The sequence below is a fragment of the Aulostomus chinensis genome, chromosome 11 (assembly GCF_037954235.1).
Source record: "Aulostomus chinensis isolate RoL2024-O1b breed Wild chromosome 11, RoL_Achi_v1.0, whole genome shotgun sequence".
Lineage (NCBI taxonomy): Eukaryota > Metazoa > Chordata > Actinopteri > Syngnathiformes > Aulostomidae > Aulostomus > Aulostomus chinensis.
In genome coordinates, this window is record NC_141330.1 from 11,413,093 (window position 1) to 11,433,129 (window position 20,037).

The 20,037-nt window shown below is 42.1% G+C and overlaps 2 protein-coding genes across 2 annotated transcripts; one reads left to right on the forward strand and one right to left on the reverse strand.

Moving 5' to 3' along the window:
• Positions 1–4,407: 4,407 nt before the first annotated feature.
• Positions 4,408–15,488, forward strand: tuft1a (tuftelin 1a). The gene is made up of 12 exons (XM_086218451.1): positions 4,408–4,640; positions 9,721–9,795; positions 11,059–11,160; positions 11,245–11,331; positions 11,548–11,598; positions 11,726–11,812; positions 12,509–12,619; positions 13,029–13,252; positions 13,338–13,443; positions 13,545–13,628; positions 13,759–13,853; positions 14,003–15,488. The coding sequence occupies exons 1-12, from the start codon at positions 4,581–4,583 to the stop codon at positions 14,073–14,075; spliced, it is 1,155 nt and encodes a 384-aa protein (XP_086074577.1). The 5' UTR covers positions 4,408–4,580; the 3' UTR covers positions 14,076–15,488.
• ltap1 (lipid transport auxiliary protein 1) lies at positions 14,961–19,283 on the reverse strand. The gene is made up of 7 exons (XM_086218452.1): positions 18,966–19,283; positions 18,086–18,187; positions 17,853–17,952; positions 17,672–17,725; positions 17,440–17,606; positions 16,812–16,870; positions 14,961–16,702 (listed from the first exon to the last, which is right to left on the reverse strand). Exons 1-7 carry the CDS (start codon positions 19,026–19,028, stop codon positions 16,489–16,491), a joined length of 759 nt encoding a protein of 252 aa, XP_086074578.1. The 5' UTR covers positions 19,029–19,283; the 3' UTR covers positions 14,961–16,488.
• Positions 19,284–20,037: the final 754 nt, after the last annotated feature.

A 20,037-nucleotide genomic window follows, 5' to 3' on the forward strand; every position in this document is an offset into this window, starting at 1 on the left:
GGTGGGGCGCATCAGGAATGTACCCGGGGTCAAGGCCGAGAAAATAGGTTCAAGATGTGTGTGGAATAAAATCTGATATCCAAAACAATCCCGTTTAGATCACCTGGGAGTCGTGACCCTGCAATATCTTTATGCAGGAATAAGAAAAACAAAAATCCTCACCTTTGTATTTCATGCCAAGATGTTCTCTGACTTCAGGCTTTTGTTATTCCTACTTTTAGAGATGAGATGAAAGTCAGCACCCTGGGGTGGGGGCTCATGCAGTCCTGTTGCCCATTTATGATTTTACATAACTTTGTGTTTTGACTATTCTGCCTCACCTCTGTGCCTCATGTGTTCGTGTCCCCCCTGTGGTGCCATTGTGTGACCGATCTACAAAGAAGCTGATAAAGCCTTCCTCCTATTGGTTGCTGGGAATTTAACTTGAGAAATCTGTACAACTTTTTTTTGGGGGGGGGGGGGCATGAAGTCACACCTTCAATATTTGTTGTAGAACCAGATGTGGAGTCCATGAAACTACACCTCCCATCCAAGCTAACCAAACCTGTACGCCGCATGTTGAGCTTATGCACAGGGACATATTTTCCGTGGGCGTGGTTAAGTTTCCATATCATTCCATCTCTTTGGGAGCAACCCGTGATGTGATTTGTAAAACACTGGGCGTATTATGTTTGGAAATTGTGTCTGCTATGTGGTTTGTTGTTGTGCAGAAAGAATGTTGTAGTAGGTGTGTAAAAATATTTTCATCTGCCCTTCAGGTGTGAAAATATGTAGAGATGCACATAAGTTTTTTTTTCCAGCTCTGGAATTCAGACGAGATGTGAACGTTGGTTTTGATTGTCTTGTGTGGAGGAAAGACGCCTTGAAAATCACTGGTAAAGTGAATAGTTTCCCTCCTGCTCAGTGTCACATGACAATCAGACGTGACTTCAGCGATGCCTGTTACTCCACAGGGAAGTCTCCACGTAGTTAAAATAGTTGGAGACATCTTATTTAGTTTATATGTATCTAGGGTTCAAACTATACGTCGCTTCAGTTTAAGAGCTCTTACTTTAACGGGTCCTGCTCAGCTCTTCCACCTCTTAAAATTAATCCTTAAATCGACTTTGTGAAAAAATGTTCCCTATATTTCCCGTCTTTTACACCAAATATTCTGAATTCAGCCCTTGATATTAAAAATAAACTGTAAAGGTGTAAAGTAAGATTATACATTTAGTTTTTATTATTGAATTTAAATAACTAAACCAAACTTAGTCCAATAATAACAGAATAGGCTTAAAAGAGGAAATGCTGCATGGTGTTGGTGGTGGTGGTGGTGTTGGTGGTGCTATGCCTTCACCATATGTGCCTGTGACATAAAACAAAAGTTTCACAGTTTTTCTGGTCCAAGTGTATGTTGACATCCTCGTTTAAAAGGGAGCACCCATCACCGCGGTTGACTTTTCCCCCTCCATCGTTTATCTCCTCATCAAAACACGAGCTTCCTCTGTTTCTCTGAGATGTTGTGCGTCTGATTGCATCTTCAAAGTCCAGTAATAACAGGGTGAACGACAAAGAGCAGCAGGATTCTGAGTCACGCAGCCTCAGACAGACGTGGATGGATGTAAACACCGACCTCTGCTGAATGTCTGAGCCCTGGATCTGTCTGAGTGTGATCAACCATGGAATACATAGTCATGGTTCCTATTATGGCTTAACACCAGAGACACATGATGACATACTTACAGTGTAAGGGTGTGTTTGTCTGTGTTATATGTGTTTGCAAGAGTTTCATTCTGGATTATGACCTGATTTCATAAGCACATATTTGGTAAATAATCTACAGTAACATCCTTTAATTAATACCTGTAACATTTCTCACTTTCTGATGTGTTTCAGTGGCCAGGATTCATTTAGCTTCATCCCTTGTTTGCTCCTCAACAGCCATAATGTCATTAAGGTCTTTATCCTATTTGAGGTGTCTGTGCTGGTTTGGATCAGCTGTTGCTGCTGCTGGAATCAGCGACATGGCAGCAGAGAATGTTCGTGTTCATCTGATGTCGCTTCCCCGGAAAGATCTTGCTTATCTTGTGCAACACTGGACATACGCAGATGAACCAAACGCCCACGTCTGACTTATTTGGCCTGTGTCAGTATATTTATTCAGCTCTGGCAGTTTTCCAAGGACGCTCCAGCTTTACATTTCTGATTGTATTTCCTCTTCCTCCAGTTGGGTGCTAAACATTTGAAGGTGGCGTAAAAAAGAAAAATCAACATGAAGGTGAGTTTCAGGGTTTGGTGGTGTCTCATATGAACCAAGAAGCTGAGGATGTAAAGACATTCATGCAGCAGATCAACGCTCTGATGGCTGCTCATGTTGGGGGATATAGAAACCTCACATGGAAGAGGGCGGACTGGCTTCTCGGTGGAACCAGGCCTGGAACGGGGGCTCGTCTGTGAGCATAAGGCTGTGGATCTCCCCATTCTCCGGACCTGCCCGGGCATCAGACGGGTGTTGGGATACTCATGAGTCCTCAGTGTGTCAGTGTCAGTGTGTTGGAGGTCTCCCCGCAGAGCAAGAACACCTCCATCTTGCTGGCAAGAAATTTTCCGACTGTCTGCTGATTGGAGTTTCTGGCCCCCTTTGAGTCCATGAGTGGTGTACTGGATCGAGTACGGCCTGGTGACTGCATAGTTCTGCCGGGAAACTTGCATGCTCACATGGGCAGTGATGGAGAAATGTGAAGGTGGTGATTGAGAAGAATGCCTGCCTTGACCTGGACTAGGCCATTGAAGAAAACAGGTCAACTGGGGGTGTCTGGTGGAAGGCCCTACCAATGGGGTGCTCAACCCCCCCCCCCCGGGAGGAATTTGTCCTCCTTCCTGGGGGAAGCTGGGGCATGGAATCTAAATGGGACACGCTCAAAACCTCCATTGAGGCAGCGGCTGTTCAGACAACCCGCTGGTGGACACAAGAGCTGAAGGATGTCATCAAAATTGTGGGAAAAGCTCAGGAAAGGGAAGCAGGGCCCTAATTCCAGGGGCCATTGTTACGAGCCATCCGGTCCTGAGCCTAAACTCACAACAGTAAGTCAAACGTGTGGGTGCCGGGCTCTGAATCTGATTCCTCTGAATCTGAGTGTGGTATGCATGGTTAGGATCAAGGCAGTGGGTTTGGGACCAGCAGAAATCTTCTTTAGTTTTGTAGATGAGGTGGGTCAGATGACCTCATCAGGCTGAGGCCGACGGGTGCTGAAGTGGTTTTGATTCGCGTCAACACCTCCTAGTGAGAGGCCATAGTTCCGTGACAGAAGCCGATGGATTTCTCCCTCCAGGCTGGGAGTGAGCGGCTGCCCCAAGCGGAGGGGGTCAAGTATCTTTAAGTATTGTTGAGGTCACGGTGGAGCGTGAACTAGACTCAACCACACACAGGCTGACATGCTCCTCTGTCATTTTACAGGACGTAACAAAAATTATCAGGTAAAGTTTAGCCACAGAGAACAAGTCTGCATTTTTTTTTTTTTTTTGCCTAAGTTGCATTGTCCTTCTTGGCATGAACAGAGTCAGTAACCGCACAACTTTAGCCAAGCAAAGAGAAGCAGGATTTTTACTGTTGTAGCAAAAGTTTGTTCAAGGAAACCCTGTGACTGAGAGCTCATTTAAACATCAGTAAAACCAAACCGATACACAGGAAACTAAATAATCAACGATTTCAATTCAGATCCTTGTAATTGGAACACAAATTTAAGCTGACTAAAACCTTATTTCACCAACACTTTTAAATCGTTCGTGCTGTGGGTGTTTCATGTCACAGTAAAATCTACATGTACCCGCATTCATAATACAAACAAATTCATATTGATATATTTTAAAAATAAACATCTCATTTTTGAATATGTATTTTTTGTATGTATTACCCATTTTCATCTTTATTTTCTCTTGCAGAAATAGCAGCCATGTAAAGTAGAATAATGGGATATCTTGAAGATGACGACGTCGAAATAAATGATACGACTCAGATTTATGAGACAATTACAATTTTGGAGAGGAATTTATTAATAAATCACGGATTACAAAGCTGCAGTCTGGCTTTAGCAGTCAGTCTGGCTTTAACTTTTCAAATGAATCATTTATGGGTAAACTGAGCTGCGCACTGATTAATATTTATTTCTCTGTTACCGATCCCGTACACTTGATCGCACTTCCTTCATGTTCAGGTAATTTAAAAAAAAAAAAAAAGTTTCTGCAGGTCACTATTCTTCCACAAATACCTGACCCGCGAGGTTTACCTCCAGCAGAGTCCTCCTGAGCCTCCCTCTTTGCCTGCAGTTCCCTATTTGGTCATCTCGGGCTGGTTAGTGGGCGGGTGTGTGACGTACAGATAGAATTACGGAGGGGAGGCGAGGCCGTGAACACAGCACACCGGTCTGAACTCTGGCACGGATACAGCTGCTACTGTAGACGAGGAGGAGCAGCGCAGACCCCGTGAAACCCCTCACACGCACTCCTGTTTTATTCATCTGTTTATCTGTGAGCTGTTATTGTTGTTTTTGTGGTGTGTGTGGGGGGGAATTATTTATTAGACTTTACCACTGTTTAAGATGAACGGAGTGACGAGAAGTTTGTGCACATTCGAGGACATCAGAAATCAAGAATATGGGGTAAGTTACTGATATTGATGTCGGATTCGCATTTTCTCGCACCTCTTTCTTGTGGACGGCTTTAAATGTAAAAAAAAAAAACAACAAAGCAACTTTTTACAGTTTGATTTATTTATTTATTTTTTAGTTTTTGCATGTGTGTAGAGAGGTGGCTCAGATGCTGTGTGTGATTTAGTGGCTTCATTTGCTCTAAGTGGTGAATTTCCTCTCCATGCGGTAATTAAAGTATTAGCCCCCCTTCCCTCTGAAAGCCTAATGCAAACAGAGGAGAAGCCATCAGATGAGCATTAGTCCAGATAACATGTGTTCCTGTCACAGGTGCCTTCTGTTCACATCAGTAAGGGGCTTACAGTTGCAGTTGTGACAGACAGTGAAGGCAGCACCACCTGTGCATGTTCAACTTGATTTCAACAGGATTAAACTCCTTTAATTTGCTTGACTGATAGAATTGCTGGGAAATGAGTGATCAGAGATGTCTCACCTCAGGTAGATGTGGGTATTCTTTGTCCGTGTCAGCGATGGGTTAATCATTCACCTGACACAGGGAATTGTTAACCTGCACTGGGCTTTATTAGGCTGGGGGGGCAACATGATCACTTTCACCTTATCAGCAGCCTCCTGCCCAGCAAGAAGCAGTTGGCAGTTCACGGATTGATGAGTTACACCCAGAGAGTTTTCGCTAACAGAGACGGCCTTTGTGTGGAATTAAAACCCACCTGATCCTGATAAGAAAAGCTGGAGGTGACGCTGCAGAACTTGATTGTGTATTTGTGTCAAAGGCAAAGCTCTTGACTCTTGACTTTTACCAAAATGGCCTAAGTGTACAAAGGGCAACACACACACACACACACACACACACACCCCTAATAAACTGACGAACTGAGTAAGGAATGTGCCCTGAATCTGAAGCAATATAGGAGAACACCTGTTGACGTCGGTTTTAACATTCAAATGATACCACGGTTGCGTCAGCACAAATACATCTTTATCAGAAACAAGTCCTGTAGTCAAACAGCCACCTGGTGCCAGTATTTACATATAGAACCCAACATATTGCACTTATAACAAAATCTGCATGATTGAAAAGGAATTTTATAGAAATGACTCGGTTGTAGTCTAACAGGACAGCGTTAGAGGAGGAGGAGGAAGAGTGTAAAGTAGCAGAGGAGGACCTTCATCAGCTCTTCTGTTACGATGTTGCTTTCCTGGAACAGAGACGATACAATCTGAAAATGAGAGGGAGACAACAGTCAGCCCTGATGCTGATACCAGATGTTTCATAAGGTTTACAATACGAACCTAAATGAATCCATTTGAAACATATGGTAGACTTTCTCCACCACAGAAGAACAATATTCCCAAACATTTATATTTCTCAGGCAGTTTGTTTTTTCAGTTGAAACCAACTTTATTGTGATTACGTCAGACGCATAATGTTGTGTGACTGAACACGTTCCCCTTGTCGTCCCTCATCCCAGTCAGGAGTGTGTGACATCACTGTCTGGAAACAGGCCAAACATGACTTATAAATCCATCTATGTGGAAGAACGACTGGACCCACACGCAACACACACCCCAAAAAAGACAGAGCACTGATGATGTAATTACTGTAAAAAAAAAAAAAAAAAAAAAAAATTCAAGTTAACATGTGATTTGGTAGGTACACTAAAAGTGCTAAGTTGGGTTCCCAGCACCAGCAGTGAGATGTGCACTGAACCAGGGACAGTGGTTGCACATTTGTTAATCAGATATCACCAATGCTTGCTCGTGAAGCTGTATCAGTATTCATCAGTCTTCGATAACAGCAGTCTCCCATTTGGTACGTCCCTAGTCTTAACTTAGTCTTTGCTAAGTTTAGACTTTATGTTACTTAAGTGTGGTTCCCATTCACCTGACAAGATAAAGCAAGAAAATCTGGAGTTTGGCGAATTATGCTTATGTAAATAAATAAATAAAAATAAGTGGCTCCTGATTGCACGTGTGAGTAAAGCCTCCATCTGTTTGCTGGTGCTGTGGAAGAGACACTCGCAACCAGAGGAGCTCACACTTGTCGCCTCAGGGATTTATTCCCTCACTTGGACAAAAGACAAGAGTGACATCTGCCCAACAGGTATTGAAATGCAGAACACGAGAGGGAAGAGAGTGATTTAATGGATGATGAAGTGCGCACGCAGACACGTGTGCACACAAACACGCACGCTTGCAGGGAATGTTCTGTGGAATGCAGGTGTTTTATATAAGTTGTGTAGATTTATGTGTCACACGGAGCGTATTATACTCTGCCTCAGCAGCTCTGGTTGTTCATCAGCAGCATTCCTTGGAAGGTAGTCACCCCCTCAGCTCATTTACCCCCCCCCCCCCCGATAATTTTCAGACCTCCTTTTGCCAAAGTTGGAAACAAAAGCATCCCTTTAAGCTGTTCAGTCAGGCCGTACCCCGTGAGCTTTTGTGCCCATTGTTGCTGTGCCAGCACTGTGGCTGCTGTGTGTGTGTGTGTGTGTGTGTGCGCGCGTGCGTGTGCACATGCTTAGTTTCAAGTTTCTACCCTGTTATAAAGGTAATGTGTACTTTAGGCTTCTGTGTGTGTTTTTGTGTGTATATTTCTGTGTGTGAATGGCTCATCATGCCTGCGTCACACTCCCCGAGCACATCCAACTGGTCCCTTTGTCTGTGTTCCCAGGATGTCTAGAATTACATGTTACCTTTTGAAGGAACCATACTTCTGTGTGTGTGTGTGTGTGTGTGTGTTTGTGTGTGTGTGTGTGTGAAAGAGATGAGAGAGGCGAGTGTGTAAATGGTTGATGGAAGAACGAGGATTAGCAGAGTCTTTGTTAGCGTGTCTACGAGGGGCCAGAGATGTTGTATAATGATGGATTCCATCTCAACAACTCTCCCACTGTTTCCCTCCTCTCTGTCCCTCCCCTAATCACTGTGCCCCTTTCACAAGTCTGTAATCTGAGAGGAAAACATATTGAAAAAGAGGACAATTTTAGCTTTCTCTTTCCTGACTTTGTATTTTTGTGGTTGCCCCCCTCTCTGCCCACCCCATTTGTTATTTCACCTTCTGTTTATTGTTCTTTCTTTCTCTTTCACTCTCCTTTTCTGCCATTTTCAGCCTGGTACAAGCCCTCATGATTTTTCCCTCCATTACTGTACTTCCTGAGCAGATTGCCAGCTAATTATAAAGCTCCTCTGTACACTCCAGGACACATGGCTTTTTGTTTATAGCATCTCGTGTCTCTTTATCATGACATGAAGCAGCAAAACCCAGTTCATTTCCTCTGTCTGGCAAACTTCAGGTTCAGGACTTGCTCCTCATCACATGCATGGTTAGTTTGCACCTCCTCAGGTGGTGAGCAACTGAGCGTTAAAGGACAGTCTCTGGGAAAAAATCAAAAAAGTCTCATTCAGCTTTTGAGTTAATCAAACTTCCAAAAACAAGGGAACAAAGGAAGTGTTTGTGACTATTTATTGAATATTTCAAAACCACTGAAATCAAAGCACGCGTCACTTGAAATGAAAATGTCTTGTTTAAAAAGGTCGCTTTTTACTTTTTGGGGGTAAAAAAAACAAGTGCCCTCAAGAAAACCATCACATCAGTCCACACATCTGTCCTGAAGTCTTTCATCACTTTGCAAAACTTGGAAAGTTGGAACAAGAATAAAAGGCCATAAAGCCAACTAACTTACCCGTATAACACACATGTACCCTGTTCTACAGCCTCTCACTGAGCCCCCTGTGGAGGAAACCACTATGAAAACCTCTTCTACAGATGATTCTGACTGGTGCTTCACCGAGGAAAGAATAACATGAAGTGAATGAAAACAAACACTGCAGATGAGACTGAATTCATTTTGTGTTAATTGTTCCCCCTGTTTGAACATCTGCAGCTCAATGACCAATGAAACACAGTGACAGGATATTTGTCTGTTGAACAGGACGCCTAAGTATCGTACAGTAACTACTGTCCTGCATGTTATGTACCAAAAGACAACAAATACAGTTGTGTAGCTCAAGGACACGTACATAAACACACACGCACGCACGTACACACGCATGCACACACGCACACACACACACACACACACACACACACACCAAGTAAATGTAATAATGCTAATGCGCACACATGGAAATCAAATATTCACAAAATAAGTCGAATACCACACATTTTTCAGTTATCCTCAAGCCATTATGATATATCACCAATGAACCTGATGGTGTGTGTGTGTGTGTGTGTGTGTGTGTGTGTGTGTGTGTGTGTGTGTGTGTGTGTGTGTGTGTGTGTGTGTGTGCGTGCGCACCTGGGTGCATATCTTTATTTATGTTAACCCACAGGAGAACATTTCTTCTTTGCATGTTCTGTGTCTCAGAATGGACATTAAAAAGGGGGGCAGGAGGAATGCACAGCAGACCAGAGTTATGTAATGTGGTTGACCTTCTCCTTCACATCCGCATACTTGCATGCACTCACACATACGCGCATGCACACACACACACACACACAAACACAAACACACTCTCATTAGGGGGGGTTCCCTGCACTGGAAAACACACACCCAGTTACATCCCAGTGGAGACTTTTCCTGTTAATGCGGATTGTCTCCTGTGACTTTTAAAAAGGTGGGAAAGTGTGTTTTGGAGTGTTCCATCTGTGCGCGTGCGACTTGTATTGTTAGCATGCCAGACTGTTTATGGTTACTGTGAGATTTTGTTGCCATGGAGATGTTCCATCTTGCTTGACATTACATTCTCCCAGAAATCCAGCCAGTGCTTCCAATTGGGTAAGAGCATCTGGAGAGTTTCCGCCTAATTCCCCGTGACGTCCTTAGTACACAATTTAAACTGAACAATCTGTCTCTGTACAGCCTTAAAAAACTTTTACTTTCGCTCTGACGTTCGTGCCTCTCGCTCTCTTACTGGATACCGCCTGTCTCCCTCCTCTGACTCGCTCACTGAGTATGACTCAATCTCTCCTCTCCCCCTCAAAATAGTCCTCCATCAGTCTCTCCATCACATAACGGTTTCTTTGTGGATTTAACTTCATCATCTTTTTTTTCCCCTCGTTGCTCTTTTTCAGGACCGGTGCAGGCGGCTGCGGCTCACACTACACGACCAGAGCCAGGCAGCTCGGAGCGCAGAGCAGCAGAACAAGGTAAGAACACCTGATAACTTTGGCTTCAGTGTAGACTGTAACACTGGTTCAGAGTCCTGGGTGTTAGTGGAGATGAAGGAAAGAAGAAGTAGAGATTTAGTTCGAAAGCATCAATAATGAAATACACAAGTTGGACTGATGCCTCTGTCAAGTTCCATAATATTCCTTAACTAAGATCCCAGGCTTTTTTTTTTTTTTTATTAACTACATGTTATAGCTAAGCTTCTCCACTTTGTTTAGTACATGAGGGAGTTTAAACCACAGTCTTTGGATTTTTGCAGTATTTCATGTCTTGATGAAGGCGTTATCATTCTGACTGTTAATTATTCAAAGGATTCTAAGGAATTAGCCCAAAGCTGCCGCGCATTCAAACACCAACCGTGCTGCATTCCCTCAAACCAACTCTGTGGAAGTTGTAAGCATAACACAGCTGCCATCAGCTTTGCATTTGGAAGCTTCACATGCCAGGCCACTCAAAATATCCTGAGACAGGCATTTGGTCCTGTAAAACCAGCACCAAAGCTCCACAGAAGCCACCAGAGAAAGAGAGTTGCATAACATCTCCCCACCCTCTTCTGCCGGCCCCGCCCTGTTTTCTGCGTATGTTTGTAGCCAAATCATTCTGTTAATCACGATGGGCCAGATGTTTATGGGATAGTCTGAGTCTTCATGTGATTACGGCTAGGGCTGTGGCTACAATTTCTTTCATTATTGAAATATCTGTCAATTATTGTAATGATGAATTATTCACTCGATCAAGCGTCAAGTAAATCTTGTGTGGGGCTTTGTTTTTTAGCTTTCGAGAGTCTAGAAACACATTTTTATCTGTAAAAAAAAAAAAAAAAGAAACTGTTAAGAAATGATCAACTTTTAAAAGTAATTTTCTTTTGATGAACGAATTGATTAATTTTTGCCACATTAATTATGGCTGAATGTTAAACTGTCTCTTGACGATAGAGTTTCACAGTCAGTCTCGTGCACATCGGATGAACTTTTTTGGCCATTTTTGTCATTTTTGCCTGTTAATTGTGTTTTTGCATCCTTTGTGTGTCACTGTGGTATTTCTGGCTGGAATTCAACGATGTTCCTGAGAAATTATGTTTTGCAATATCAATCCCAAGCATGCTGCAACTCCTCCTCTGGAGTTAGGCAAACACCGTGACCTCATTCACTTGCTGATGATGTTTGGAACCACCCATGCTCATGGGCTCAGGCAGCACATTGTGTGCTACATTGTAATCTCCGCTGCTCTCTAATCTCCAGCCAATTGGACGTGCGTTTGCACTGGTGCAGCCGGCCAGCGACAGGACAGTCCTGACCCCCGAGCCAGTCAAATCTACAGAGGAGCAGGTTGAGGTCATTAAGGTGGGTGGAGCATTTTAGTTACAACAGATGTGATGTGTGTGTGTGTGTGTCTGTGTGTGTTTTAAACATTCCCCTTTGTTGTAGGTCTATCTAGAGGCCCGCAGACAAGAGCAGCACAAACACGAGCAGAGTCTGAAGATGCTGTCAGATGAAGTTTCCCAGATACAAGAGGTCAGTCCTACACACACACCGACACCCACACACACTTACACGCTCTCAGCTTTTGTTTTACGTTCCTGTTAACTTAAACGTCTCATTCCTTCTCTCCTGTGTTGGTCACTCGGTTTTCATTGAATTATCCAAATACCTAAGAAGAACACATCCGCCTCAATTAGTGATTTCATAAAATGCGCCACTTTCTCAGCATAATGTCTGTATTCCACTCAGGTGAGGTATTGCCTGAAGACACTGAGGGAGCAAATGGCTGCCAAAAACAAGGTAGGTCTGTTTTAACCAGCTTTGTTGAGCCATTGTTAACATGTATCCTCAGTGCTTACTGGTATTTCCTCTCTCATCTCTGTCTTTTGCTGCACTAACTTCCTTGTCTTTCTCTCTCTCTCTCCAGCCACTCATTAATGGGTGGAGGGTCAGCGCTCCTTTCAGAAAGAATGCCTCTCCTGCTTCCAAAGGAGGAACTAAAGTTGACGGACAGGTGAGCGGCTGCTTGCGTTCATGATGTTTTCGTAGCACAAGCACAAATTAAAAAAAAAAAGAAAAAAGTTTGTAAAACTGCAGTTCTTTGTCTGGAATCGTGCAATTCCTGTAAAACAATCCCTCAAAACTCAACCCCAGAGGCACACAAGGAAGGAAAGCTAAACAGCGAGACCAATAGAAATGTGATATAGGGTGTAAACTGTAGAGTAAATATGCTTATAGCACCCTAGAGTGTATGAGAAGTGTGAGAATTTTGTTCCCGTAAACACGTTTCCCCTGCTCGCGTTCTGTATTCAGGCTTTCCTTATTGTTCCTGACATTCCACAGATGCTTCATCCTTTTTTTAATAGATTTTTGGAGCATTTTTAGCAGCTACTACAGTGAGCAAGTCAGCAGGGTTTATTAGAAACACGGCAGCAGTATTTAATTATTTTTGCACCAATCATAGCCTTTATATTTGTGATTCATGCTACAGCCCGTGAGTGTAGCAGGGATAGACAAGAAAGACTTGTCATGATGCAGCTCCTCCTGTGACGCAGACAAGCCTGTTTTCCAGCAAAACCTACTACGCTTGCTTTCTGTATTGCTCACTCTCATCTAGAATTAAGTTGCATCATTTTAAAAGTATCTGGCAAAAGAGAAAAGGCAGAAGCAGTAGGTCATCTGACCCGTGATTTTTTTTTTCGCTTATCAGGAAGCAGACGAAGAGGCAGAGAGGACCAAACTGAGGGAGGTCAGTAAACGCTTGTATGCACAGCTCCAAGAAGCTGAGACGAAGCACCACGAAGAGAGAGAAAGGCTGCAGGTAACACAAACACACATGCATTATACTGCAATTAAAAAAAAACATAAACTTTTTGGGAAATACACACATTTGTGATCCTCCCCAGAGCCAGACAAGCAGACAGATGGAGACATTGTAATTTTATAATCAGACACATAGTTGGAACTATTTTACTAACTGGGTGCAGTGATTTTACTCAAAAACTTTAGGAGTATGAGGAGGATTACTTCTGGACAAACTAAACTTTACCTGATTGATAATTTGACCCGCTACCTTACACTATGTGAAGCTAACTCTCAGCTCTCTACTGCCCACACACAGGAGGGGAGGGTATCGAGGATGGACAATCATCATATTTCCCAAGAAGTTGTTGTGTTTCTTTAATAAAGTGTGACGTGTTTTGGATACTTAAGTCTTAAATTCCCTCCAGGCTGAAAGCAGCATGCTGAAGGAGCGTCTGAGTGACCAGGAGCAGAAGCTTAAGATCACGGAAGAAGCCAGCGAAAGCAAAGACAAACGTATCGAGGAGCTCCAAAGGTTGCTGGGAGGGATGGAGCAGGAGAGCGCCACCCTGAGGGGGGAGATCCGCAACCGTGAAGAAGAACTCCAAGAACTACGCAAGATCAGAGAGGAGGGCCACAAAGGAGAGGAAAGGTCAGTTGATGCATCCAAAAAAGACATGCATAAAAAAAAAAAAACACAAGTTTCAAATGAATGACAATTTGGTGTGTATTTTTAGGGCTGAGCAGCTGGAGAAGGAGGTGGCGATTCTCAAGGAAAAGATCCACCATCTGGATGACATGTTGAAAAGCCAGCAGAGGAAAGTGAGACACATGATTGAGCAGGTGAGATGCACATGTGTGAGACTCTGTAAAGCAAATACATTTTCTCCATGTTCATATTTGTGCAGGCTTCAGTGTTTGACTGTGTGTTTGCTCGTCTTTAGCTTCAGAACTCTCGCATGGTGATCCAGGAGCGAGACCGCGTGATCAAAGAGCTGCAGGAGAAAGTGGCTTTCTTGGAGGCCGAGGTGAAGACTGCTTCTCTCTTTCTACATAGCACATTTCATGACTGGAGCTGTAAAAGTCAGGAGTACAGGGAGATTCTTAGGATGATTAGTAAGCATTGTTTTTGAACTGAGCTCTGGTCTGTGTGTGCAGAACCGAGAGATGCATGATCAGATGGACTACTTCCTCGGAGGGCAGAGGTCAAATTCCTACCTTTCTTCAGAGCGTAACCCCCAGATTGTTTACAGGTAACTAATTTTGCCCTTTCTCTTGTGCAACAGACTTAAAACAATACATACAAACACATGCGCCACCTCACAATCAAATATCCACTTCCGTACCATTTTCAATATCAAAACAACCGATTTACCTCCCTCTCCTCCTCTTTCTCCCTCAGCAAACCAATCAAACCATCCACCTCATCTAACAAACCACTCCCGTTCATCAAAGTCATCGAGATCAAGTCCTGAAACGTCTGTCAAAGTTACCAGACCCACCACAGCTTTGGAATGCAGACTGAGATTAAACAGCAGCTCTACGACCACATCTCACCGGAGGATCCTTCCAGGTTGTCGGAGCTGAGCTTTCCTGATTTCTTCTAGTACTTCGAAGCGTTTGTACCACACGCACTCTTGAAGGAAACAGTGCAGTGTTTGTCGTACAGTATGTGTCTGCTTTAATGTACATACCTTAAACGTACCAATTCAGCTAATTTAACATTTCACATGTATCGTGGAAGTGTTTGCATGCTCTGTTCTGTTTTTTTTTTTTTTAATATACTTTTTTTTTGGACATTGCAGCTTTTGCCAGGGAGATGTTTTAAAGTCCATATACGTTAATGTAGCATGACAGATCAGTTTCAGCAGCAATCATTTACTCTAAATCATGTGTCCTTGTACTGTCGATCATCCATGACTCCATTCACTTCAGAGTGTATGATTCCGCACTTCACCATGTAAATACCGGTCGATGTCTGTAAAGGTTATTTATGTTTTAATGTGATTCCTAAGCCCCAAACCACATTTTATGTGGTTCAACTGTGAGTTTGCAGAAGGAAAATTGAAAATGTTGAACACAATGAACATTTTTAATGAATTAGAAGTGTCCCTATTCTTATTGCTTCCTGTAAAGCATTTCAGGTCCCTATCATTGTGTACATAGTCACCTTGTTTTCTAAGTAATATTCACAAGTGTGATTTGTTGTTCTACCAAACATCTTTCTTTGTATTTATTTGTATTAAAACAAAAAAAAACTTTAGATTGTGTGATGGATTTTGTATGAAGTATATCCCTATTTGATGTTAACTTTTTTTGAATAAATTCCCAAAAATACGGGGTTTTATTTTAATTGTGGTTGACCTTGTTGTGAGGGACAGAGCGCCCTCTGCTGGACATGCTTGCTCACCTACTGAGATCATCCCAAACAAAAGCATGAAATATTCTTACATCACTGTTTTATTGGATGGAAACTTGAACAGTGAGCACAACGTGTAATAAAACCATTTAGACATTACAATAGCAGGAAATAAAAAATAAAAGGCATTTCATATTTTTGGGGGTCAATCAGAAAATAAAAAAAAGGCGAGTCAATAAACTAGACTGGCCCTGTCACAAACCTCACATTCAGAAGGCATTAACGCACAAGAACACTGTTCAATTACATTGCACTGAGTGATTAAAATAACACATTAAACATCTATGGCTTCGATAAAACATTGGTGTAAGGCTTAACATACATAGATGTAAACATAATTGTCATTGAGTATATGAAATAACCATTAATATTAACCATCAATATGTTTACATACATTAATTTCAAGTCTGCATAGGCCTTTACATTTGTGCAATAAATACAGATTGTCTTGTCTCACTGAGTAGCTCCAGTGCTGTTTGTAGTCAAATCAACGCTAATGTAGCCCTGATGCTTGCAATAAAGCTGGATAAATGCAAAAGTTTAAAGTATATGTAACATTTCTGAATTAAAATGTAATGCGACCAAAGGACTGGATTGCTCTTTGTGTCTTATTCTGCTACGCTGAATCTCAACCACCAGTTCTAAACAGGGGTCCACAGTAAAAAAAAGGGCATCCCACATCTTTGATGGGGGTGGGGGGGGACTGGGCTAAGCTAAGGTTCTCTGATGCCACTGATTTTTTTTTTATTATGATATTGTTGAGGCTCAACTTAAAAGCAGAAAATCTTCAGGAAAGTTTGATTTTGTTATTGCAGCCTGCAGATCTGGACTGACCTCAAGAACCTGCTATGCTAATCCTATGCTAGGAAGCCCAGAGACATTCATACAATTCAAATCAAGTGTGTGTTTGGCTTGGTCACCTGTCAGTGGTATCACACCCCCCGATGTTAGTATGTAGTTCAAAGCTTTGCAGTGTGATTGTTTTGACCACAGATAACAGCGCTGGGCATTGTCACGGTTAAATGACCCACATGTGGTAAGCTACAGTCATGGACTCATTTAACATACGTTAACAAGCAAACTTACCTGTGACTATTTCAGTAGAATAATATTACATAATGTGAATAAATGTGAATCCAGTGGCATATAAATGTGAATAAAATACATGACCTCATACGTGAATATGATTTCTGCCTGAGTCACATCAGATCATCAGTTGTTTAACAATAGAGACTCCCATGATTCCATGCTGCTTCAAGAGGTCAAAGTGCTTGTTAGAGTTTTTGAGAGACCTTAAATACCGTGCATTTTAAAGCACTGTTCCATTAGTTGAATATGCAGTACGCTGTAAACCAGGCAAGTATAAAAGGCAGTGTTTCACTTCCACAGTAACTGTCTGGCAACAGTGTCCTGTCATCATTCATAGGCACTTCAACTACTGGCAGCATCACCTTCTTCAGAGGAGATGTCTAGAATGTACTGTCCAGAGTGTTATAGTTATCTTTGAAGTTCTTTAGCTCCAGTAAGTTCCTGGGCCGTTTGCTGCGCTGCTGTGAAGCAGATGTGAGGTACGTAGTTTGGGTCAGAGATGAAGAGGAGCTCTCAAGTTCTGTGGTGACGGTCAAGTCTCTAGCGGCAGACTGGTGGTGCTGGCTCGTAGCGCTGCTGCTGTGGGATTTCACACTGAAACAACGGAAGGCGCACAATTTAGTAACATTCCATGTTGGGATTAGCACAGATGAAAAACTTCAAGTAGGAAACGGTGCAGTGTGGAGAAGTTGGGATTACTCACACAGAGGCCAGTTGAGTTAGAGCTTCCTGGTATTTCAGAAATTCTGCTTCACCAAAAGCCTACAGACATGAATGAGGAAATCAGTTATTAAGGGAGTGCAAAAGCGAGGCAGACAAAAATGGGAATGCACAGTGGTTAAACAGTAAAATCGTGTGATTCATAGAAAAAAAAGAAGAAGTCATATTAGGCTGAAACAAAATAAATTACCAACTATTTCCAATTGATCATCTCAATCTTTTTTCCAGCAAAAGTGTTAACAATTTGCTGGTTCCCTCAAATGGAAGAATTGTTTGGTGTTTATTCTTTTTTCTTGGAAAACTGAACGGAAAAAAAAACAATCATAATTTGAAAGTAAACTTTTATTCTGGGAAAATTATGATGTGGAACTTTTAAATGTTCTTGACATTTTGTGATATACAAGAATTAATCTTGAAAAACTAATGATCAAAATAACACGTATAAGCCCGACCTACGTGACTCGCTCAGCATTCTATGTTCTTGTTATTACTTGAGACAATGATGATGACACTGTAATTATCACTGTTGTCATGATGTGAGAAATACTGAATGACTGTCTTTGAGAAACACACACACACACACACACACACACACACACACACTCGCTGACCTCTGCCCCGTGGCGTGCTCTGTTGTACCCGTCAAGCACGGTTTCAATGAGAGATCTTTGGCTGTCTCTGAAGAGGCAGTTTGAATTTCGCAGCTGCAGAAGCCACGTTCTAAATCTTTTCCCCGTCACGGCGGTGGACGTTCCACCCAGGTCACAGAACGGGAAATCTACAAAGATGGATTTACCGTTACACTGCTGAAAGTCTTAGTTTACAATCTAAGCTTTTGTTTACCGGTGTCTCTGATGGCGTCCAGTGCTTTCAGTCTGTACAGGTAGTCACAGGAACCTGCAAAACACACACACACACACACACACACACACACACACACACACACACTCCTGTCAACTGTTAAAGCTTGTAATGTGGATAGTGGACAGATAGAATATTGAGTGTGTTTGTGCGCTGCTCTAACCAGTCTGACGCAGCCGGTCATCATCTGGTGATAGCAGACGAGGCTCAAAGTGGATTTTCTGGACCTGGCACAGCTTGGCTTCTATCTTCTGTCTCAGCTCCTACACACACACACACACACACACACACACACACACACACACACACACACACAATGCATGAGTAAGCAAACCAGCAATACACAGTGAGCAATATCATAGTTAGACACTGCACAGCTTCTTAGTGGTGCGTTACCTTAGGAGCATTGTGACCGAGGGGGGCATGTGGGCCTCTTCGAGATTTCATGGCAAATCTCATAATTTGTCTCTTCACAAAGATGAACAGCAAAACAAACACCTATTGAGGAGTCAAGGTCGCGGTGAGGTTTCTTGGAGGGTGGATATTCACTATGACTCCTGCAGTGTTTTCTACTCTTTTTCTTCTTCCTAATATTTTCTGCATCATGTGACCCACAGACTCAACACCAGATATTAATATTAGCAAAAGAAATCAGACACATCTTCTTTGGTCAATTTTAGTGCTTGTACTATTTTGCATGAATTGTAGTTTTTTCTAATCATAAAATACTAGTATGTAATGGAAGAGGCAGTGTATCTTATTTACGTACACTGGTAATAATGTCTGTTACAGCTTTTGAGTTGCCATAAGACACGTGCCATGGTTGGCACTGAAACAAAACTGCAGTTTTATGTATTTAAATATTTAGGAAATATACATTCATATCATGCTACTGACCAAAATCTGTAAAAAAAAAAAATAAAAAAAACAACAAAAAAATGGACCACTTTTTTCAGTTATGCTTATTTATGTACGCCTAGTGAGCAGGTTGCCAGACTGTGAAAAACCCACCTGATGATTAAAAAACTCACTGTAAACAAATGTGTGGAATAATCCAAAGAGGAAAAAATTAAATATCAATGTTAAGAAAAACATTTGAGGGATCTTAGATTATTTCCATAGCACTAGTGTTATGAACTAATAGAAGCCATTTTGACAATCAAGTTTTACAATTTTGAGGGAAGGGTTTGTCGTCTTAAACCTTACTGGTAGTTGTTATAATGACTCTAAATGTATATATGACTCAGCTAAATCAAATAAGGACCGAATGACTCACCAGACTCCCGTAGGCCATGACGAGAACGACGTTGACGTTCGAAAGACGGGACTCACTAAACATCTTCACCTCGAGTTCTACTCAACCCGCCAACTAACCTTCAATAAAAGAAAATACACGCCAACTCACTTCCAACTCTTGAGCTTTGGGAGGCGTGTGGTATCATTTAAAACGTTGCGTTTAAAGCACATAAAACCATCGTTGCAGGTGGAACGGGAAAAAGGAGAAGTTGAGGCGAGTAAAGTGCTGTTTTTAAAAGTTACATTTCGCTGTCGGGGTTGTGTTGTTGACTTCCGGGGAAGTCACGTGACCGGTACAGGCTGGCGCTTGTTGGGGTGTGACGTTTCTGTGGCCTCTTGTGCCCTCTACTGTTTAGAGAAACTTCACCCAGGAACAAAAAAATCAGCAGTCATACCAGACTGAACAATATTACTGACAGAATCTGTTGCTTCCACGTCAGCTGACACAGAAACAAACAAACAAATATGACAACAAATATATAAGCTCTTCTAATTATGTCAGCGTGTCTTGCATAGCTTTTGCTGAAATGCCTACAGTATATTTATGAGATCCACAGTAGTTCGCAGATTATAAACTGAAAACAATTTGTCCCCAGAATATAGAGCTGTACTGTCTAAGTACATAGTTCCTTTACTTAAGTAAGAGTACTCAGATAGAATAGTACTCTGGCAGGTCTCCGTTCAAGGTTCTGTTTAAGTTAATATAGAGATTCTACAGTGTATGTATTCCAGTGCATAAAGCCTCAAACCAGTGACCTCTAAAGATCATGATGGTGGTTTGTATTCCAGTTGCGCTGCTCTGACTTTGTCCTCTTGAAGTCGTTCAAGTTTGAAAGTACATCAACTTCATCAAGTTTTGCCATATTTTTTATACAAGATAATCAAAACACTACATAAAGAGGTGGAGTGAAATGTATAATATTTACATTGAAATGTAATGAGGTAAAAGCCCCCTGAAATTCAAATACCCAAGTAAAGTACCTTAACATTAGTACTTAAGTAAAAATGCTTTGTTTCTGAAAACATGGTACGATGATGCTGGATGCTCAGTG

Excerpts from the sequence above, each read along its gene's own strand:
- tuft1a (XM_086218451.1), top strand. The coding sequence starts at position 4,581 with ATGAACGGAGTGACGAGAAGTTTGTGCACATTCGAGGACATCAGAAAT. Across the intron at positions 12,620-13,028 it reads AAGAGAGAGAAAGGCTGCAG|GCTGAAAGCAGCATGCTGAA; the intron begins GTAACACAAACA and ends AATTCCCTCCAG. Across the intron at positions 13,444-13,544 it reads TGAGACACATGATTGAGCAG|CTTCAGAACTCTCGCATGGT; the intron begins GTGAGATGCACA and ends GCTCGTCTTTAG.
- ltap1 (XM_086218452.1), bottom strand. The coding sequence starts at position 19,028 with ATGTTTAGTGAGTCCCGTCTTTCGAACGTCAACGTCGTTCTCGTCATG. Across the intron at positions 17,953-18,085 it reads TCGGTCACAATGCTCCTAAG|GAGCTGAGACAGAAGATAGA; the intron begins GTAACGCACCAC and ends GTGTGTGTGTAG. Across the intron at positions 17,726-17,852 it reads TGACCGGCTGCGTCAGACTG|GTTCCTGTGACTACCTGTAC; the intron begins GTTAGAGCAGCG and ends TGTGTTTTGCAG.